The sequence below is a fragment of the Carlito syrichta genome, unplaced genomic scaffold (genome assembly GCF_000164805.1).
Source record: "Carlito syrichta isolate Samal-C Ts95f unplaced genomic scaffold, Tarsius_syrichta-2.0.1 Scaffold303038, whole genome shotgun sequence".
Lineage (NCBI taxonomy): Eukaryota > Metazoa > Chordata > Mammalia > Primates > Tarsiidae > Carlito > Carlito syrichta.
Genome location: NW_007247134.1, coordinates 596,981 through 614,245, shown reverse-complemented (window position 1 = coordinate 614,245; position 17,265 = coordinate 596,981). Strand labels below are relative to the sequence as shown.

Genomic DNA, 17,265 nt, shown 5'->3' with positions numbered 1-17,265 from the left:
TTCACCCTTTCAAATCTTTTCCAAAATGTGGTGTGATTTTGCATAAGCAATATAATCCCCCACCAGTTCTGTGACTCCCCATGCCAGCCTCATTTCTTTGTCCTCTGAGTACGAAGACTTGAAAACATGCCCAGCCTCAACACCTTCTAAGCAAAAAGCTTTCTTTACAACATCTAAAAGATGAATAGTTACCCATCCGAAATTCAACTTAGCAATAAGAAATGTCAGAGGCCAAAAAACCTCGCATTCTGGAACATCAGAGGCAGCTAAGCGATTTCGTCTGTTTCGGGCTAATTAATAAGCCTGATATTTCATGAAGAAATATCATGAGAAAGAAAGAATGATCATTGAGTATAACCACATGTGATCTAAAATTCTGTCTCCCTTCTCATTTTTTTTTTTTTTAACTTTGCATTGGCCGATGTCTATAATGTTACAGTCAGAGGAATTTCACATCGAACACAGCTTCCACTGGTTATTAGGAATGCAAGCAGGGAGGAGGAGGCGTGGCCCCAGAAGGGCCTCTGAGGATTGAGAGGTTGCAATCCACAGGCATGGTGAAACGAGCCGTCTGGCTAATGGACATTTGGTCACTTTGATTTTCTCTGTGAAAATATGTAGCTGGAGCCAGTTCACCCACCCCGGGGAGTCTGTAGCACCGATGGGGAGACAAATTAAGGAAATGTTGGCTCCGCAGCAATTAGCTTGCTGGTCTTGATTTTTCAACTTTTGTTTATTTTCTGATAACGTGACCATGGCCCCTGGCATCACTTATTACAGTTCAAAGTGTCAGAGATGGCCAGGTGTTTCATATAACGTTCAAGCTACACTAATCCATAGATCAGTGATCTTCAACCTTGGAATCACCTGGGAAGCTTTAAAAAACGTTGATTTTGTTGCTTTGCCATCCCAGATGGGTGGGGTTCCACAGAATCCGTACTATTTTTTAAAGCCTTCCCCCCCAGAGGTTTGTAACATGCCGCCAGGGTTGGGTGTTACAGCCAGAGCACAAATCTGCATGATCACCTTTTAAAAACAAACATACTTTGTTCATTTGTGACACTGTCCATGTGAAATATGTTGGGAACATTCTTTGTTTTTTCTCAGTGTCTTCGCTATTACTAATATGTCTAAGGCTTACAATTTCTAATGCTTAGGATGAACGGGCTTGTTCAATTTCAGGAAAAATTAGAGCTCCGTGCCCCCATGTGGCTAATCCATAGTATTGCGCCTTTAAAATCCGAACGCCTTGGAGGAAAATGTTCCTCACTGATTTTTTTCAGACATGCGCGCCCACAGCACTAATCGAAAGGACTGAAAACCTGCAGCCAGAGAGGTCTACCCACGTTTCTAAACAAATTGTTAATATAGCATTCGTGAGATCATTCATAGCTCCATGCTGACATTACTGTAGACACACCGCCAGGTGGGTGGAGCCCAATTCAGAGTAGATTGTATGTTCCGGGTCTGCACACCCCAAAGACGTGAGTCCTTCTTGATCTTCAAACCCTCTGAGAACTCTATACACACAAAGGTGCCCACCCCACATCTCTGGTGTTGTAGGGAACCTAATCGTAAACAATGATACCAACAGTAACAATAAATAACATTAGTACACGGTTCTGGGAACCTACATGTCTCACGGCTCCTCACAGCCACCCTAGCTGATCGGTGCTATCACCATTTTACCACTCAAGGAACAGACGCAGAAGCTGTGACTTGGCCAACCTAAAAGGTACTAACTAGGTGGCAGCATTAGGATTCGAATCCCAATCAGCTAACTCCACCAGTGCCATCGCGCCTCACTCCTATGTCAGTGGGAGCCTCACATCCTTTGGATAACATGGATCTTGGTTCTCCGTGTTCTAATCATTCCACAAAGGAACAGAAAACAACCCAGGCACTTTCATGTCAAAGGTCACTCAGCAGAGCTGCTTTCTTGCTACTCTACACAGAGTTTCCCAAAGCAGGCTCCTTGTGTGCCCCCACCCCTCCAAAGCGGCCAACTTGAACCCTGTGAATTCCTGGTCTCTACACACAGCACTCTGGGAGGCCTAAGATGTCTGCGCTCTGAGTTGCTTTCCTTCTCTGAGCTTACTTCCTTTATCTGTAAAAGATTGAACTCAGTGATACGCTCTAACATTCTATGATCTAAATGAAATTGTTTAGGACCTGGTAAAGAGGTCTGTCTTCTCATGAAACTGTCAAGTTGCTTAATCACACCAACACTTGGAAAATTTCACGGAGTATGTAAAAGTAGAAATGGAAAGATGGGCTTTTAGCTTTTGTTTGTGACGGCCCGGCTCTGTCAACAGGGTAACTTCTTCAAAGGAAGGTGAATCGTCAATCTTTTCACAGATATCCTCATTTATTCTGCATTCCCGATGCCTCACACAGGACTTGGCTAATAGTAGACACTCCCTAGATGAATGAGGGAAGTGAAAGTTGGATGGATGAACAGATAGAAGATTGGGCAGATGAATGGATGGGACAGATAGATGGGTGGAGTTTTATAAATTGACCAGTGGTTGGGCTGGAATGAATGAATGACAAGTTAGGAGAAATGGATGTGCTCCAACTGACTTTAGGTATTAACAAACCTAATAAACCCAGAGCATAGTTTATCTGTTTATGCAAGGGCCCACCGTACCCCACAGTCAACACAACCAACGTGGATCCTTTACCACCAAGTATATTATGACACGGAAGTTCCCTTGGGTCACTCTGTTATGTTGGAGACTGAGCTAAATAATGCTAGCTCTCCTCTGGAGTATTCAAGTTCCAGAGACAAGTAGGATTATAAATTGGTACATTGAACAGGGGCAAAAAGCCCAAAGGAAGTTGCCTGATTTGTGGAAAAGATAGCGGATGTAGGTTCAGGATTCCTCAGTTCTAAACCCACATCTGCTGCTTGCCAGGTGACCCAACCTGCTAGATGACCCTCAGGGAGTCCTGAGACCTCAATTCCCTTGTTCTGTTGTTCATGTTAGTACTATCATTCTACCATTCTGAGGTTATCAGGCAAAGGAAAGTCAAAGGGTTTGGTGAACATGAGCCAGGCACCCTCTCCCGTTTGTGCACCCCAGGCTCTGTGCCAAGGATTTCACATGTATGACCTTGCGTAATTGTTACAGAAGCCCTCTGTGATGGGAATTGTTATCCCAAGGCTGTGGTTAAGGAAAGGAAGGTTTATAGTGGTCAGGAACTTGCTCAAGGTTCCCGAACTAGTCTGTGACAGAGGTGGGACCTGCACCCAGGACAGTGGGACTCTGGAGTTCACGCTGTTAACCATTCCACCCCATCACCTCCAACCCAAGGCCTTCCCTAGTTCTCCTTGTCACCCAGCTGCAGTGAGTCAAAAACCAATCCCCAAGTGTACCCATTGAACGTGGGCTAGGGAAAGTGCAGTTTGGGGAACTACTGGTCAGACAGAAAAGCGGGAGTTAACAAGATGGCCCTGTGATGTTGCATACGCGTAAGATAGATTCTAAAAGACTGTCACTTTCTCAGAAATTCTGGCATTATTTTCTATTACACATTCAAAACCTGCACCTAGGACCCTGGCGTGGTAGCTCAGGCCTGTAATCCCAGTACTTTGGGAGCCTAAGGCAAGAGGATTGCCTGAGTCCAGGAGTTCAAGACCGGACTGAGAATCATGGTAAGACCCCCATCTCATAAAAAAAAAATAATTATCCGGACTTGATGGCCCATGCTCATAGTTCCAACTTCTCAAGAGGCTGAGGTAGAAGGATGACGAGCCCAGGATTTCAAGGCTGTAGTGAGCTATGATCTTGCCTTTGCACTCCAGCCTGGGTAATAGAGTGATACCCTGTTTCTGAAGGAAAAAAACAAAAACCTGCCTTAAGTTATAGGTTGACACCATATATTCAAGAATGACACTGTCACTCGTGGCAATGCAACTAGAGAGAGAACTGCTTCACCCACTTCAACCTGCTGGCTTGAGAAATGTGTGCCTGGCCCTTGTGCTCCCAGCCTCTGGCCCCCCAAGGGTGCAGCAGGTGAGTTCTGACACTGCTCACTACTCTGCTCCTGAAGGTGAATAGCCTGAGAGCCCAGCTACCAAACTGCCTCAGGCCTGCTCACCTCCCGAAAAGCGGAAGCGCAGTGGTCGCCACATACATCGACAGGCAAAGGACTCATCAGCTGGACTGTGTAAGGAATGCTCACCTAGGTGTGGGGCTCCCCACGCGCCACCCATCCACTAGTGCATTCACAGTTTTCTAGGACTGCCAAAGCAAAATACCACAAATGGCGTGGCTTCATCAACAGACATTCGCCTCAGTTCTTACGAGGCGGGAGGTCCAAGATCACGGTATCGGGGGGTTGGTCCCTTCTAAGGGCTATGAAGGGTATGCCATGCCTTTCCTTTGGTATCTGATTGTTCACCGACTGTCTTTGTTGTGCCTGGTTTCCATCACATCACCCTGGTCTCCACCGGCCTCTTCACACGACGTTCTACCTGTGCTTGTCCCGGTTTGCCCTTTGTGTAAGGATGCCAATCATACTCCAGTATAACTTTATCTTAACTAATTTTAGGATCTGCGGTGATCCTATTTCCGAGCAAAATTGCATTGTAAGTCACGAGAGGTTAGAACGTCAACATGTTCACTTCGGGAGGACACGATTCAACCCATAACAATCCATATCACGAACACCTTTTAAGCATCCCTGTGTGACATGCCCAAAAAAAGAGTCCAGTTTGTAGGTGGCATGTGTGCAAAGAGCCCCGCCTCGGAGAAAGCCTAGAAGACCCGACCTGTGAGTGGAACACACACGAATACTGCCAGATTTCAGAGGATGCAGTATCTCTGTGGGTAGAAAGAGTGAGCTTCCTGGAGCACTTGATCTGAGTTTTGGTGGGATTCACCAAGTGGAGAGGAAAGAGAGGGCTTTGGAAGAGAGAAACAGGAGGAAAGTATGTGGACTGGGAGGCACAAGAGACAGTAGACACATTACCCGACTGTCAGTCTGCATGGAAGACAGTAGTTGTTATTACCTGTCACATAAATAGCAAGCCTGGCCTGACCTTGAAGGACTTCTAAGCTAGGAGAGTTGGCATTTCCCTAGGTGTCCAACTGTCCTGCCCACCCCAAGAGAAAGCACACCCTCCCTCTCACACTTCTAGTCCACACCTCTGCCACCTTTTCCATAGACCGTGGTAGTCTTCTTAGAGCCCTCAGTAGAAAAATGACCTCAGTGACTGATCACTGTAGCTTGCAGCCTTCCACAGCCCATTTCAGTGCCAGGAAGATAAGAACTGTCTGAATTCTCGGACACATCAGCATCTACTTCCCTGTGTTTCCTTGAGGAAAATTAAAAAATTCAGATTTTATGTAAAAACCCATGAAATGCCCAATACACTACAAGAGGGCTTTGGGACCCCTTCCCCGTGGCCGTCCCAGTTGGCCCCAGGTGGGGGTGTGCAGAGTGCCTGACCTCATGTGCAAGCCCGTGGCTGTGTTCCCTTTGAAGAACCTGGATTAGCAGAGGTGATAAAAGACCGGCTTTGGGAGGCCCATTGCCTGAGCTTGGGGGATATTTATAGCGTGTGAGCATTGGCCCTTAGAGGGGAATGTAGATCATGACAGATTTATAGAGCCTGCCTCCTGGAAAGGCACTGATAAAAGGGCCCTGGTATACATTTTCACACTTGAATGAGGAAGGCCCATGTCTTCCTGGGATGTCTAAATAGGAACAGCTGAACCCGACATGTGGCAGGGTACCCTCTCCCTCTGCCTCCTCTCCTTCCGTCCCGGGCCCTGCCGGCAACTGCCCGCCACGTCCACCATCAGCCATGCCTCCCCCTGGGACCGCCTGCCTGATGCTGTCCCTCTGGGTCTGACTTGCGTCCGGCCTCCCAGATGGGATTGAACCGGACTCTCTTCTCAGGCCACGAGGAGAAGTCTGAGAACGCGGTGACAGCCGGAACCTGCTGCGCCACGTGCAAGGAGTTCCGCCAGATGAAACAGACCGTGCTCCAGCTGAAGCAGAAGGTAGGAACCGTGTCGCCTGATGGCAGGAGAGCTTGGCCGAGGTCAAGCGGGAAGAAAGCTTGGGGGCGATAAAAATAAATCATCACCGACATTGCTCATTCATGGCTATTGATGCCCGGGAGGTTAGGACTCGGGGTGCTTTGCCCATGCACCCTCAGGGCCGACCATCGAAAGGGCAGCAAAACACAGTGATAGCAAGGGATTGAGGAGGTGACTGTCCAAATAGATACTAGGGGAGGGACACGTGGTGAAGCCTTGGAGATGGTGAGCTGTGACTATTGCAACTTCTCAAATGAACGTCCAGGTGCATGGTCCTTGCAGACCTGTGTGATTCTGTTTTACCTAGTGTTGTATTTTGTTTATAGAGGATATCATCTCTGTATACTTACATAAGCTGGTGATTAATTGCTGCAACAGCTTCTTGTTTTATTTTATTTTAGAGATAGGAGGTACAAGTCAGGATTGGGTACATAAATGATTTACATATGTACAGGTGAAGTTTGAGCCTCCCACTGGACCTCACTTTGAACTAGGATCAGGCACCCTTATTGATGTTATTTGTCTCTCTTCCCCCCACCCCTACCTCCCGCAGTGTCCTACCACTTGAAGTATTATGATAGGTGTTCAGGGTCCACTTATGAGTGAGAGGATGTGGTACTCACATTTGGAAATGATAGCCTGTGCCTTGTCTGAGCTCCAGGCACCTAGGAAAGCAACATTTTGGGTACCTCGTGTCACCAAGGGTGAGGACTGCCACACTTCATAAAAGGCTGCACAAGTGGCTGATGAAATATCAGATCTCCCGTAATGTCGTTATGCTGTGAGTAATGCCCCTGGATAGATCAGGCAGCCTGACTTCCTGAACAGCTATCCTAGACCCATAGACCCAGCTAGACGGTATTTATGACACTTAAGGTCAGTCAATTTTCTAGTCCATCATTGACTCAGAAATTGCTCTTTTGCTGATAAAACATAAGCTTCTCTGCTTGTTTATTTAATTGCTTCTACTCAAGGCTCTTAGTACATCAAAGAAGTGTATCTACTCTGTTGAACTTTGGCATCCCGTTATGCTAAAGGGCAGGAGAGTAAGCACAAGACAATATCTCTTTTCCGTGTTCAACAAGCGTGCAGCCAACCCCTAATGAAAACCATAGCTACCAGTTAAGCAAGCAAATCAACAGACTGAGATGAGAAGTGGTTTTGCAGACCCTTTGTACGTTGTTGAAGATGTGATCAACTTTAGCAGAGACATGTATGTATTTGTTGTATAATCGTGAATAAAACATGGCTCTAGCCCTAAATAGCCTAGGATCCAGTCAGAAACCTTGTATGTATATCAGTGTAAACACAAAGATAGAAATAAATATATCCCACCCAGATATTCCCAGGTTGAGCTTATATTGATATCAGTGTTTATTGAACAAACCCAGAGAAAGGTTTGAGGAGGAAGTCTAATTTTGCCTTTCATAGGCTAGAAGATTCAGGCTTGGAGCAGGCAACTGACCGTCTCAAGCATACTTCTCAAAGCATAAGGCCACCCTCACTCCCCTACCCTGGAAATAATCCATGAGTTGTGGAGAAGTCATTTCCAGCCAGGGTTATCTTTAGGGACAGAGGAACTAAATCACAAGTTGCTCAGAAATTCTGCTCTTGGTCGGGCGTGGTGGCTCAACTTGTAATCCCAATACTTTGGGAGGCCAAGGCCAGAGGATCACCTGAGCCTGGGGGTTCAAGACCAGCCTGGGAAATGTGGTGAGACTTCGTCTCTACAACAAATCACAAAAATTAGCTGGGTGTGGTGGCATGCATCTGTAGTTCCAGCTACTTGGACAGCTGAGGCAGAAGGATCACCTGAGCCCAGCAGGCCGAGGCTGCAGTGGCCATGAGTGTGCCATTGCACTCCAGCCTGGACGACAAAGAGTGAGACTCCAACTCAAGAAAAAAAAAAAGAAATGCACGAGGTACCTCTGCTGCTGAATCACAGAGGTTAAGGTTCCTCCATGCAATGCTTTTTGTGATGCATGAAAGAAAAAAAAAAGATTAAAAGTTGAAATACTTGTGTCAAAATATTTGTCACGCTCAAAGACCCTTATGTAGAGTTACATACAAATCCATGAGGTTGCTTGGTACTCCAATAACTTTCATGCAGTTGGGTAGGACTGGAATTGGTCCATCTTTTACCAAATTATTTCTACAAATGCCTTGTGGCAGTTCAGAACTAATGCTACCATTCGAGGAACATTAGGAGGGAGAACGCATTTCTAAAGGCATCCATTAGAATGTGTCACATTCTGCAGTTTATGAAGCAGTTTTGCATCCAGAACCTCATTTAATTGTCACTATAACACTGTGAGAAAGATACTGATGTTCACAGAGAGATGAGATAACTGCCCAAGAGGGCAGAACTAAAACTTTATCTTCTTGTCTTCTGTGCCAGTGTTTGGACTGTCTGTTAATGTTTCATGTGGTTTTACTGCTGTTAATTCCATCTGTTTACAAAAGAAAGTAAAACGTCTGCCCAAATCAACATTAGCCAAGAGGTAGGTGCCAGGAGTCCTGGACCATGGCCAAGCCCATAGCAAAAAATGATGTGCAAACATGTTGAACTGCAGCATGCATGTACAGTCAACAAAATTCCAACTGTGGGAAATGCCAGTGAGCAAATGCCCTGGGTTCTGGCCACCTGCAGAAGACGAGAAACTTAAAAGACCTGTCACTTTTTAAAGGGGAAAAACAAAACCATGGCATCTAGGTGATAAATTATTTTTCTAAACGCAGGAAGTGATTAATATAAAAGTCAGGTAGTGGTGACTTTTAGGAAGAGGAAAGAGATGGATTGGGAGGGGGCACGGAGGAGTGGCATGGTTGGCAAAGTTCTCTGTGTTGACTTGGGAATTCATTAAGAGGATGCTTGCTTTCTGGTAATTGGTTAAGATATGTATTTGCTGTATGAGGCTTTTGGATTCTGTGCTTTTTTTCCCAATAAAAAGTCTTTTAAAATGGTAAGCAAACCTCAGTGCCCCTACCTCCACCATTTGTTCTGCGGTGCAGGAGAAGAGGTCATGTGGCGAGAAAGAGGGAGTTTGGGGAAGAAAAAATAGCTGTTATTTAACTGTCAGATGGCTCTCGGTCCCGTGCAAACACTGAAGAAAACTCAGGGGTAAGGCCTATTGATTATTTTAGAAATCACCTGAGTTCTGGTTGCAGGGACTACTTGACTGGAGAGTGGGCTTGCTGCAGAGAGTCCCAGGGGAAGGAGGACTCCAGAAAGAGAGGCAGGTCTGAGGTTGACGGGTGTGTTCAGCTGCCTCGGCTGCCTGGAGACAGGGGTCTCTCTGCTCTTACACCAGCAATCTCTCCCCAGAGTGAGCTGTTGACAGAAGTGTGAATGGTGATCCAGGAAGTGTTTATCAGGCACCCACTGTACCCTGCCTTGGCTGGGAAATAAAAATTACAAAGCAGTAGAGCGCAGATCCTGCTGTAAATAAACTCACCGTCTTATAGGGAAGCCAAGCGTAAGTCAGCAAGCGGGGAACACATGGAGCCAGCTGATAGTCAAACTTGAGAAGTTAGAGAATGATGTGGTTCCTTATTTTATTTTATTTTATTTTTTGTTTTCTTTCTTCAATGTCTTTTAACATTTTTTTTAACTTTATTTTCTTATGGAGATATGGGGTGCAAGTCAGGATTAGATATGTAAGTAAGCCGGGCTCGGTGGCTCAGCCTGTAATCCCGCGCTTCGGAGGCTGAGGTGAGCGGATTGCCTGAGCCCACGAGTTCAAGACCCACCTGGGCAACTTGGTGAGACCTCATCTCTACAATAAATCAAAAATCAGCCGGGCGTGGTAGCGCGTGCCTGTAGTTCCAACTACTTAGAAGGCTGAGGCGGAAGGATCGCCGGAGCCCAGCAGGTCGAGGCTGTGGTGGCCAGCAGCAGCCACTGCCCTCCAGTGTGGGTGACAGAGCGAGACTCCAACTCAAAAAAAAAAAAAATAGATACGTAAGTAATCTACACACAGGTGAAGTGTGGGCCTCTAACTGGTCCTCACTCCCCCTGGTTTAGGACCAGGTACTCTCTGTGTTGTTACATGTCCCCTCCCCAACACCCTCACACCCCTCCACACCCCGGCAGTGTCCTGGGACTGGCCACTCCTCCCTTGTGCTATTGTAATTAATGTTCAGGTCCCACTTGTGAGTGAGAATGTGGTATGCGTGGTATGCTTTGCTTCCGTGATAGACCACTAAGTATGATTGTCACCAACTCCATCCAATTTGCTGCATCTACAGGATGGAATATTATGCAGCTGTAAAGAAGGACCATGTGGTTCCAACACTGAGCTGATCTGCAGCCCAATGGATGGGCTGCACTTGTTCCCTGTAGTACCACCTTTGTCGCCAACCATATGAGTATATGGCTTCTTTTTATTTTATTTTATTTTTTTTTTACTATTTTAGCATATTTCCACTAGGATAGTAATACTACATAGGAAATTTAGAAAGCATAGAAGAGGCAAAAGAAGAAAATGTTTAAGAGTATTGCAGCGTCTTGACAGGTGCTTTCAAGTTGTTTTCCAAAAGGGTTTTTTGTTTTGTTTTGTTTTTTGAGTATACGCCTTCTTAATTATTTGTGGCTTCCTCTGCTACTTTGATCTATTTACTCTATAAAATGGTTCTTCTCGGGATCTTTGGGAAGAACAGTTCGTATTAAGGCTTTAATTAAAGCTTGCTTTTTGATTAATTCTTGCTTTTTCATTAAAGCTTGCTTTTTGATTAAAGATTGCTTTGCCAAGTATCATAGTAATGAACTTGGCTGCTTGGTGTAATGTTTAAGAGCACAGATTCTAGAAACAGACTGAGTAAGTTTAAATTCTAATCCCACTACTTGCTGGCTGTGCAAGTAAGTAACTGGGTAAGTTACTTAACCTCTCTGTGCCTCAGTTCTATGAAAAAGACAAGGATCATACCCACTGCATAGGGTGTTCATGCCGATCAAATGAGTTAATATTTATAAAGGACCGAGAACCGTGCCTGCCACCTAGAAAGAGCTTGTAAATGCTTACCTAATAAATGACTAACATTAATCATTAGCACGCCTTGCAAAGTGCTTTACAGAGAGTGTCATCCTAATTCATCCCAACAGGCCTCTGAGGCAGGTGATCTATTACGAAGGCCAATATGAGATGATGGATACCCATAATTCCATTGGCTGGAATCCAGTAGAAGGGCCGACTCTCCCTACATTACTACAGCCTTCTTCCCAAACCCCTGGCATTCAGCAGCCCATCCTCTGCTGCATCTATGTAGAAAGTGAAGCCATTGTGTCACTTCCCACTCTTCCTGCTGATGCAGAGGCACTCAGGGGAATTGGGAAGCACTGACCCAGCAGAAGGTCAGCCAGGGCACAGAGGTCAATTTTACAAGGCTCACCTCCTAACTTTTACAAGGGAACAAACCGGACGGGGAGGGCACTGGGGAGCATCTCTAAAGCCCATTTACGTGCAAATTTCATCCTGTGGTCCTGCCTGCAAAAATTTAATTACAAAGATGTCTTCATCTGGTCTGAACCTCTAGGCTTGTGGACAGGAAGAGGAAAACCTAGAAGGGTGAAGGGACTTATCACGTCACACAGCTGTTTTGGGACAAATCCAGGCAGAGAATTTCTGCTGTATCCATGACAACATCTGGACACTGGGCCAGGCATGTTAAAGACGATGATATCATCATCACTTTTACCCTGCTGCAGCCCTGTTAGGTGGCTATCACAATCCCTGTTTTACAGATGAGGAAATCCAGATTATGCAGCCTCCCCAGGACCCCACGGGCAGAAGGTAGCAGGCCTGAGATTTAGATGTACACCTGCCTAATGCAAAGCTGTGGGTGGGATCCACATTTGGACAGGCTGCAGTGGCCAATATTGATCCACTGTCCCATTGTTGGAAGTTTTTCTTATTGGTTCACTCCCCTTCCACCCCAGGGCCATGGGTACCCATTCGCAGGTTGGGGCGATCTTTTGCTGTGACATAGGGACGTCAGCACCATTTTAAATAAACCCCACGAACACAGCTATGTCCCAGTGGTAGCACTGAACCATGAGCCATGGCTTGGAATTGTGCACAACTGACTTTCAGGTTGCACAGGATTTTGATTCTTATGATCACCCCTTCAGGATCCTGAGTAGCAGTCACAGGAACGAACCGGTGACATCCCCAGCAGGGCGCCATTCCTTGTATCTTTCAGAAAACACTGGGTCTTCTCCAAGTGTGGGGAAGATCTTATGTTCAACAGGCAATGGATGGTCAGGAATCTCTTAGCTCATAGACCTTCAAGGCTGTCCTTACCCAAGGATTTTAGTACTAGTTAACGGGCTCCTAGGCTTTCTGGGTGTGCACCCTCAGAAATCCTAAGGATAGTGGGGAGGGGAACCCTTTGGAAGACAGTGTTAGAGCCTCTTTGTGTTTTCTGCCCTTCTGAGCATCCTTGCGCCCTGAACTAAGTGGATTTCAGTAGGGTTTGATTTCAGCTAGAACTCCAAGTAGGAAGAAACACCCTCTGAGGAAGAGACTAGGGGCTTACACTGGACATCTCAGGAAGCAGAATTGGGAATAGGATCCCTGGACCATAGGAGAGCCCAACCTCTACTCTGCAGGTGCATAAGGAAGACCGAGTGGGAGGACAGGGAACAACCCCATCAGACTCACAATTCGACTCGTTCTCCACACTAGGCAGGAGGGATACAGCCAAGCCCTCTTGCACATTCCCATGATTCTCCATCGTAGAAAAATCTCAAGAGCCTCATTAAAGGGTGAATGGGGTACTAGGGCAGTCACCCACAAGGGAGCCAGAAGAATTTGTTCTCCATAAGGTGTATCAGGTAAAGCTTCTGTACCAAAGTGAAAACCATATATTACCACAATATTCACTTTTCCTTGATATTAGATTTCTTCCCTGGCAAGGATATCTGTCTCTGTGAGTAAGACAAATCATCAGCTCCTAAAGCTGTATCGAGAGGGCCCCCAACCCAGGAACCACCCAGAAGGAGAACGGGATCTTTGCCAGATGTCTTCATCAGACTCACGTTCCATAACGGGAGTGTTGAACAAAGTCATTGCCAAAGCCCCAAGTTCAGAAACAGACACTAGTAGAGGAGACAGAGAACTCTCAGAGGCTGGGAGTTCATCTTGGACAGCAAAACCTTCCCAAGGCTTCCTGTGGTTGTGTAGCCTGGGATCTTGGCTATAGTTCAGTGGATATATTATGTAACCTCCTGTATGATCCCCTCAGGCCTAGGCTTGGGAGAGTTAAGACCTCATGGTCATCCTTTACTCCATTGCCCTGCTATGTTACTATTGAGCCAGTCAGCCCATCCCTGACAGAGTTTCTTTCATATTTAAGACATGTGCAAGCCAGGCTCAGTGACTCAGCCTGTAATCCTGCGCTTTAGGATGCTGAGGTGAGTGGATTGCCCGAGCCTGCGGGTTGGAGACCCACCCGGGCAACTTGGCAAGACCTCATCTTTACAATAAATCAAAAAATTAGCCGGGCGTGGTAGTGCACTCCTGTAGTTCCAACTACTCGGAAGGCTGAGGCGAAGGATCACCAGAAGCCAGCAAGTCGAGGCTGCGGTGGCCGGAAGCGGCCACTGCACTCCAGTCTGGGCGACAGAGTGAGACTCCAACTAAAAAAAAAAAGACATGTGCAGGCCCTGAAATTTCTGGGGTTATTTGTGTAGCCTCGTTGTGTGTCCCTTACCATGCTGCATCGGAACTTGACTGGGAGTCTGTCATCTCTGTGACAAGGAAATGAAAGTTAGTAAGTGCTGACTTTCCCATAAAGGTAGGAAATCCATGGCTGTTCAAATTAACCCTCAATCGTATGCTTCTTCCTCCAAAAAATTGTAACTCAAGAGTTGATAAAAGCCCCAGGAAGAAATTTGCACAATTTTTTGGCCATGAGTGGTGGTTCATGCTGTAATCCCAGCACTTTGGGAGGTCAAGGCAAGAGGATTGCCTAAGCAAACTAGCAATATCTCATCTCCACAAAAAAATTAGCCAGGTGGGGTGGTACGTGCCTGTAGTCCCAGCTACTCAGGAGGCCAAGACAGAAAGATCACTTGAGCCCAAGGAGGTCAAGGCTGCAGTGAACCATGATCATACTACTGCACTCCGGCCTGAAATACAAAATTTGAGACCTCCCAAGTCAAAAGATTTTTAAGAATTAATGTAGTGCTCTGTGCTGGTGTCAAACTCCACAGGACACAATGGTTTCACAGTGGCAGTTGGCCATCCCTGATTGGGCATGTTTAAGAAGTACCTCTCTTGAAAGCTAAGATCCCAAGATGGATTTAGGGCACTGGAGCAATCTAAGGGTAAGGATGGAAGCTGCCGGTGCCTTCTCTGAGACCACAATGCTCTCAGGCCAGAGGTTTTCCAAGCAGGCCTTGTCCAGGAGGGGAAAATGCAACACACTTCAGAAAATGGCAGAGATGCCTGGTTTCTTCAGAACTCTAGGATGCAGAGTAAGTCCTCTGGGGGTAGCACCACCTCAGAAGCATACCCTCCTCACTTGATCTTATACCCCTGAATTAGCTTGTGGGAGGAAAGAGACTAGAACTACCGTTTATCAGGAATTTAGTGTCATCCGGGCTATGCCGGGCACACCACATACTTTCCCTCACTTCATCTTCACAGTCCTGCAGGGAGGTGTCCTTGTTCTCTTTGGTCTGTGAGGAAGCAGAATTGTAGCATTCAAACCATTTGGTTCTTACCAAAGTTGTCACAGATTCACACGGTTTACCTGATATCAAAAAGTACAAAGGTCATTCATTTTAGGCTTCCCCCTAAAACGAGAGGCCCAAAGGTGAGCAAGTTGGAACCTCCATGCCCCTTGTCCTTGTCCCAGAAGTTACACACCATCACTTCCGCCACATTCTACTCAGGAGAAGCAAGTGGCTGAGTTCAGCCCACACTCGAGATGAGAAATTCGCCTCTACCTCTGAAGAGAGGCATGTCAAAGAGACTGAATTTTACAACCACCACAATCACTGTGGCCCAATTGTACTGAATGTCAGCCCTGAGAGAGTAGGGGGAACAGTCAGTCACATTATTGGTCCTGGCTCCCAAGGCTCAGAGTTCTTTTAGGGCAGGGACCATGTCTTAGACACACTGTAGCCACAGAACTAAGCACAGGGCCTGGACTGTAGTAGCTATGCAGTAAATGTTTGAGATGTAAAGTAGTTAGCAAATTGAGAGCTCTAAACAGGTAGATCCTATTAATTATGGCAACAGTGAGTTCCAGTGATGTCTAAGCCACCTGGAGCTTATCCAGTTTGGCCTACTAACTAGCTGAGTGATCTCATGCAAGCTGTTTTCACTAGAAGGCCTCTAGTTTTAGAAACAAGGTTTTTCTTTTCCCTTTGAGCCCTAACTAGCTTTGGAGATGTGTGTGTGTGTGCATGTGTGTATGTATCAAGCAGAAAAAGCCTGTGTAGCCTCTACAGAGGCTAAAACGCAAATGCCAGGGATAGCCTCTGCGGTGGCGCCATGGCTTCCTGACTGAGGTTTCCTCTTCTCTTTGCAGATTGCCCTGCTTCCCAATAATGCCGCTGACCTGGGCAAGTATATCACCGGCGACAAGGTGCTGGCCTCAAACGCCTACCTTCCAGGACCTCCTGGCCTGCCTGGGGGCCAGGGCCCTCCCGGTAAGTGTGGAGAGGGACACCCAAGGGTGAGGGTGGTAGAGTCGCCAGCCACGACCTGCCAAAAGCTCATATTTAGTGGAGACTGGACCGTGTTCTCCAGCTTCCATCGAGAAGAACCAAAGCAGGTGTCCAGAGAGCTGTCGCAAAGCCGTGCAACAAGAGGGCCTTGGGAAACTGGACCCTCACACCTGAGAAACCCTCACAACCAATAGCAGCTTGGAAGAAAAAGGTCATTGTCCTGGGGTTGGTGAGGATTCCTGAAGATCATTTTAACTTACAGAGAAAGAAAATGAAAACTGGTTTTTTTAACTGTATTCTGGAAAAAATATTAACATACAGAAATAGGACAGTATCACGAACCTCTCTGGGCGCATTGTCCAGTTCGAACCACTCAGGGCCAGCCTCGTGTCCACTGCTTTCCACCTTCCCTTATTATTTGTTGACATGTTTATATCTATATTTATTTTTCTATCTAAGCTACATAATTTTATAAGTCAACTTTATTGAGATACAAATTATATATAATAAAAGGTACCCATTTAAAGTGTAGTTCTATTAGTTTGGGCAGGTGTAGCCACCTTTATAACCTCTACCCTATACCTATATCAAGATACAGGACATTTTTTTCACCCCTAGAAAGTTGACTTGTGTCCACTTGCAGTTATTTCACCTTCCCACTTCCAACTCTAGGCAGCCACTGACCTGTTTTCAGCCACTTCCATTGTACCTGTTCTAGAACTATGTATCAATGGAAGCTTTTCATGTTTTCTCTGTCTCTGGCTTCTTTCATTTACCATACTGATTTGAAGATTCATCCTTATTTATTTGAAGAAAATCTCAAATGTCCTAGGAAATATACAGTGAGAACTTTTAAAAATTACAAGATGTTTCCCATTTCGAGTCTCTCCATAGACAGATCAGTAGATTTTTTTCACGCCAGTAGAAGAAATGACATTAGTGTTCGCAAGTAGTTCTGAACCATTGAGCATCTTATCCCTGGTTGCCATTGCTGGTCATGTGCTAGATGCTATGAATGACCCCTTGACATTCTCATTGGGAAAACAAGACACATCAAGCAAACGCAAATGGGGGTTAGTGGTTGAACGGAACATGGAAAACTGGTGAAATATGTCCAAATAGGAAGGACATGCGGCAGGTTGTTTGGGGGGGTATTTTTTGTTGTTTTTGTTTTTGCGGAGGAGGTTTTGCTTGGTTTTTTGTTTGTTTGTTTTGGTTGTTGTTTGTTTTTGCTGGATCATCAACAAGAACAAAGGCAGAGTTCTTCCAAAAGAATTTGAATATTTTCTCTCCACTTTTCTCTTGGTTTTCCTCAAATACCTGTGTGTGTGACCATCTCAGTCTATTCAGAAAATTAAGAACTGGCCCAGGGTTCATTCATTCCCTTACCCTAGGCACTGTGGTTCACGGTGGAGTTTTCTCCAGCAGATGCCTCTAAAGAGACTCTCCTTACAAACTGGTTCCCAGCACAGTGTTCACCACTCTCCTCTGAGAGAATGCTCTTGCTTTGCTTTCCTGGAGGATGTCATCTCCAGG

At 46.0% G+C, this 17,265-nt stretch overlaps 1 protein-coding gene across 1 annotated transcript in view; it reads left to right on the top strand.

Moving 5' to 3' along the window:
• CCBE1 (collagen and calcium binding EGF domains 1) overlaps positions 1-17,265 on the top strand; it is an 82,305-nt gene that overhangs the window by 57,757 nt on the left and 7,283 nt on the right. Inside the window, exons 8-9 of the mRNA XM_021712071.1 lie at positions 5,911-6,014; positions 15,591-15,711. Coding sequence (XP_021567746.1) covers positions 5,911-6,014; positions 15,591-15,711 — 225 coding nt within the window. The remainder of the gene's footprint in view (positions 1-5,910; positions 6,015-15,590; positions 15,712-17,265) is intronic.